At 40.0% G+C, this 5,047-nt stretch overlaps 1 protein-coding gene across 1 annotated transcript; it reads left to right on the top strand.

The window, feature by feature from the left end:
* The first annotated feature begins 464 nt into the window (after nt 1–464).
* On the top strand, nt 465–3,888 carry LOC126190650 (ejaculatory bulb-specific protein 3-like). Its single transcript, XM_049931071.1, has 2 exons — nt 465–717; nt 3,633–3,888. Exons 1-2 carry the CDS (start codon nt 522–524, stop codon nt 3,821–3,823), a joined length of 387 nt encoding a protein of 128 aa, XP_049787028.1. The 5' UTR covers nt 465–521; the 3' UTR covers nt 3,824–3,888.
* The last annotated feature ends 1,159 nt before the right edge of the window (nt 3,889–5,047 follow it).

Raw genomic sequence — 5,047 nt, 5'->3', positions numbered from 1 at the left:
ACTTACGAGGCATATTGTTGGAATTTAGCTTGAGAAGTATCTGCTGCAGCTGAACAGAGAATTTGAGACTAGTGTAATACAGAGCAGTACGGTGGGACGTTGTAACAAGGCAGACAGCCCATTTGCTAATGACGTAAAACAGTTACAGGGGAGGAATGTGTCTTCCAGCAATGTTTCAGCTTCTGTTCACCTACTATGCAATGTACCAAAAAGAAAACAGTAAAAGTTCATTGCAAGGTCTCTGGATACGTATTAATACTCACAATAGCACAACAAAACTGCATGTTGATTTATCTACATCCGACACTGGAAATTAGCTAAGTAAAGCTAACGTTGGTGTAAAACAATTGGCAGTAAACTGGAATGGAAAAACACGCATGGCTGGTGACGCACGAACACCTCCCAGGACAGAAAAGAGGAGCCGCGCGGTGGGGGACAGCGCCTGCTGTATATAAGCTCGCTGGAGGAGAGTGTCCGCATCAGCAGTGAACCCGGCACCGCAGACCCAACTCCCAGCAGACATGAAGGCCGCCCTGGTGCTCGTCTCGGCGTTAGCCGTCATTGTGGTCGCCGCCGCGGAGGAGAAGTACACCACCAAGTACGACAACGTCAACCTGGACGAGATCCTCGCCAACGACCGCCTGCTCAACAAGTACGCCCAGTGCCTGCTGGAGAACGACGAAACCAATTGTACCGCCGACGGCAAGGAGCTCAAGAGTAAGTCGCCTGGTGCACCAGGCAACGTTCGGCAATATCCATAGTATGACCAGCGTAGAAAATATAAATTTACCACTAACGATTTCAGTAGGACAATTAATCAGCGTGAGAATTCTGTAACCAACCAGTTACAGTACAGTAAAGTGAGCGAAATGTAAGGTGCAGGAAACTTGGCACGACATATGATTTTGGTAGTGGCGAAAACTGCAAGATGAGTGCGAAATTAAAATATGAAATTACATCATATGGACCAAAACAAAATAATAGTTTTAAAAATACTACTAATACGACTATAATCACAACGTCATAAATGCTGCATTTAAATAAACGAAAAGATACACGTTTTTCGTATAAATCAACGACAATAAAAACTTTTTAATCAGTGCCTTCGAATGGTAATCATATAATACTTTCATAGGTCGATAATTTTGGATACGTATAATGCCCGAGAACTACAACGATTTCCAAATCTTGACTACAAAGACGGTATCAATCTTGTTTATTTCATGTTAATTTTGTTAGCGATTTCGATCAGTATGCCATTATGAGAAAAGATTTAAACAACAGCGTCGTGAGATTCGATGTAATACTTAATGATACCAGTCAAATGTTGGGTAGAGGTTTACTTTGCGCAAAGCTGTAACAGCTTTATCATTAAATAAACGCGCCTGAGACTTATTTTAGAATCAACGTTTATAAGAGTTGCTGTAAGAAGATATTGGCGTATTTAAAGCGTGTAAACGTTACATTTGGTGCCAGTAGTTCAGACAGGTCTCTGCTGCTACATAAAAATGTCTTTATTCAACTTATAGTTTACATGTATGCCGATATGTAAATGTTGAAAACCAATAAGAGGAATAACTGGAATAACTGCAATCGTCTTAATATATTTCGCCGGAGTTAATATTGGTTATGTGATGTTTTATCTATAATACTTCGTTATGACACATTTTGATCTACTGTCCTCTAATCTATGGTCTCTCTGTCTTATGTGGTATATTAAACATTATTGCTTGAATCTAAACTTGACTGTGTACAAAAAACCAAACGTAAACTACACGATGACACAGAAAAACGGGAACGTTTCCACAATCCAATAAAACTAAAAGTGATGAAGGAAAGAAATTGCTTTCATAGTTATTGAAACCTTTAAACTTTGCCATTTACGAAACATTGGTCGCATTTATCATTTTTTAAAAAATACGTCTTTAGATGGCGTCCTCCTGTACGAATACATTCGTGAAATCTGCTGTTGTGATTCCTCATTTACCGTTGCAACATCTCAGCTGGGATACTAAGAATTGCATCCCAAATTCTCTATTTTAACTCATCCAGGGTTCTTGATCGAGTCGCGTAGACTTTGCTCTTGAGGTAGCCCCACAAACAAAAAATCACAAACCGATAAATCTGGCGATCTAGGGGGCCAGGGAATGTTACCGAATCGTGGGATCACACTGTTGCCAAATAAATCTCGCAAATATGCGATTGACTGCCGTGCAGTGTGTGAAGTCGCTCCGTCCTGTTGAAACCAGGCCTGTTGAACGTCTTGAAAGTTGTTCAAAATCTGGTGTAACGAAAGTTCGTAACATCTCTGCGTAACGATAGGCATTGGCAGTTGTTGCATTTCCCTGTTCATTTGCGAAAAAATATGGTCCAATAATCCTATGTGATGGAACACCACACTATACTGTCACTTTACTAGCGTGTAAAGGACGCTCATGCACGTCGTTAGGTTTTGTGACTGCCCAGTAACGGCAGATGTGTTTATTCACATAACCTGTGAGATGAAAATGTGCCTCATCTGATATCCACAACTCATTTAGAAATTCATCGTCATTGTTTATTTTTGTTATCATTTGTTGACGGAATCCTAATCGTAACCGGTAATCGTTGTTCTTCAATTGTTGCACTATCTGTAGTTTGTACGGATGAAATTTTAAATGAAAATGAAGAATCCTGTGAACACTCTCTCGGATATTCCAACCACTGCTGCTTGCTTACGAACTGAACGCCGTGGGCTTAGTAAGACAGACTCGCGTACAACATCAATGTTCACTGAAGAATGCACACTTCTTGGTCGTACTGTTCGTTTCTTCTTGAGGGCAGATCCATCTCTTCCAAGTTATTAATCCAACATTTCATCGCGTGTATCGACGGAATGGCATCATGAAGTCCTAAATTATAAAAACTTCGAAACTCCCTCTGTGCCGCTACTAAGCTATCATTGTTTTTATGAAACATTTTTATGGCTAAAGCACGCTGTTTTCCGTTTCACTTAGCCACGATTACTAAAATGGTGTACTGTTTACTCGCTGTCACGAACCCGCAGTGCTGCCACCTGCCCATGGCTGTCACTACTCATTTCAAACATTCTCGTTATTCTGTGTCACCCTGTATTAGGAATTTGAATTTGCAGTTAGATGTTGACTGACGTAAGTTTATTTCGTACCTGGTAACTATAAAAGTTCGGAAAGCAATATTTTATTTATGTATGAGTTAACAAAAAAATGGTTCAAATGGCTCTGAGCACTATGGGACTTAACATCTATGGTCATCAGTCCCCCAGAACTTAGAACTACTTAAACCTAACTAACCTAAGGACATCACACAACACCCAGTCATCACGAGGCAGAGAAAATCCCTGACCCCGCCGGGAATCGAACCCGGGAACCCGGGCGTGGGAAGCGAGAACGCTACCGCATGACCACGAGCTGCGGACTATAAGTTAACAGAATGCAGTAGTTTCTAGAAAGAAAAATATTGAAAAAATATTTTTGCAGTAGTTACTAATTAATAAGAGTGTTCTAATCCAAATATTTGGAAGCAGGAAAACTTTTGTTCATTGGTAAAATTGTCAGATTCTGCTTACATCTCAATGAGCTCTTAGGTTTAATAGTGGGGTTTTCTGCTTGCAGGTGTCATTCCTGACGCGCTGAGCAACGAGTGCGCCAAGTGCAACGAGAAGCAGAAGGAGGGCACCAAGAAGGTGCTGAAGCACCTCATCAACCACAAGCCCGACATTTGGGCGCAGCTCAAAGCCAAGTACGACCCTGAAGGCACCTACAGCAAGAAGTACGAGGACAAGGAGAAGGAGCTCCACGAATAAGCACTGTACTCCCGCGTCTCTGTTGTGTAGATGTTCTGCTGAAATAAAATGTTCCATGTGCTACATGTATCGCCTTTAGTACAATAATTAGCAATAACATCAAAAATGATTTCAATATCAAATTTAAACTGACACTAAACATTAAGCAATTTCACTCTTGTTTGATTCGCTGCCGTATCTATAGATCAGTATTACTGCAATTTGATTTGCGCTATGGCGGATGATGAAACACACTAAGAGTGCCAACTTAAGAATCATTACAAATCTAGCTATGCACCGAAGGACTTTCGATTCTTCTTTTTCCTGAGAAATACTATACTTCAGCATGAAAGGCTGATTGATTTTGATAGTTGATATATATAGTATGTCCACACTAATCTCAGAACTATTTGTAAAGTATTTGCTAGATGGATAACGATGTGTTTCTAATCAATAGCGTTATTTTTCTGTGCAAACATCTATCGAGAATAAAAAGAACGTGGTGGCCAGAATATGTGATCCATTTACTGGAGGTCTCCGATTCCTGTGCTCGTTCTTCTTGTTCACAGAGAAGTTTCAGATTCAGACTCTCACTGTCACCTCAGTTTTTAATAATGATTTCAGTATAACAGCACCTTCAGACACGCATGCAGCTAATATCTCAAGTATAGACAGGAGTGTTTTGTTAATTTCATGGGTAATGAATTGTACTATGCACCACATTGTTTGTGCTAGTGACATCATGTCTCAAACCTGATAAGAGTGTTATTATCAGCAGTAAAAAGGCGACTCCTCTGTTTAAAGACACTCAAAAAACGTTGTATAAAACGAGAATCGTGTGTCATGGCCACGATGTATGGGTTTACATTTTTCATTGGGGATTGCTACACAGGCATTCTTAGGCAAGGACAAGTGCACACATAAGAAAGGAAACCACAAACGTAATCGTCTGAAATTACATATTTTCGATCGAATCTTAAATTTCACACCGCAGGAGTCTCATAGTAATTTAAATCTGTTGAAATTCACTATATTATAAGGTAAAATTTTCACAAACTTTATTTTTACACTTTGTAAGTGTAATAAAAATGGGTTTTTAACATTCAAGAACCATTTCAGCTAAAACCTTGTGCGGCACACATGCGCTGTAGCGTAGGTGTCCTTTGTAGGCCAGTTTGAGGCTGTTTCCAAGCTTCATAGACAAGAACTGCAGTACATTAATTTGTTCGTCTAGATTTCACTTCT

This window comes from Schistocerca cancellata, chromosome 6 (genome assembly GCF_023864275.1).
Source record: "Schistocerca cancellata isolate TAMUIC-IGC-003103 chromosome 6, iqSchCanc2.1, whole genome shotgun sequence".
Lineage (NCBI taxonomy): Eukaryota > Metazoa > Arthropoda > Insecta > Orthoptera > Acrididae > Schistocerca > Schistocerca cancellata.
The sequence above is the reverse complement of the archived record's forward strand: the minus strand, read 5'-3'. Positions and strand labels throughout refer to the sequence as shown.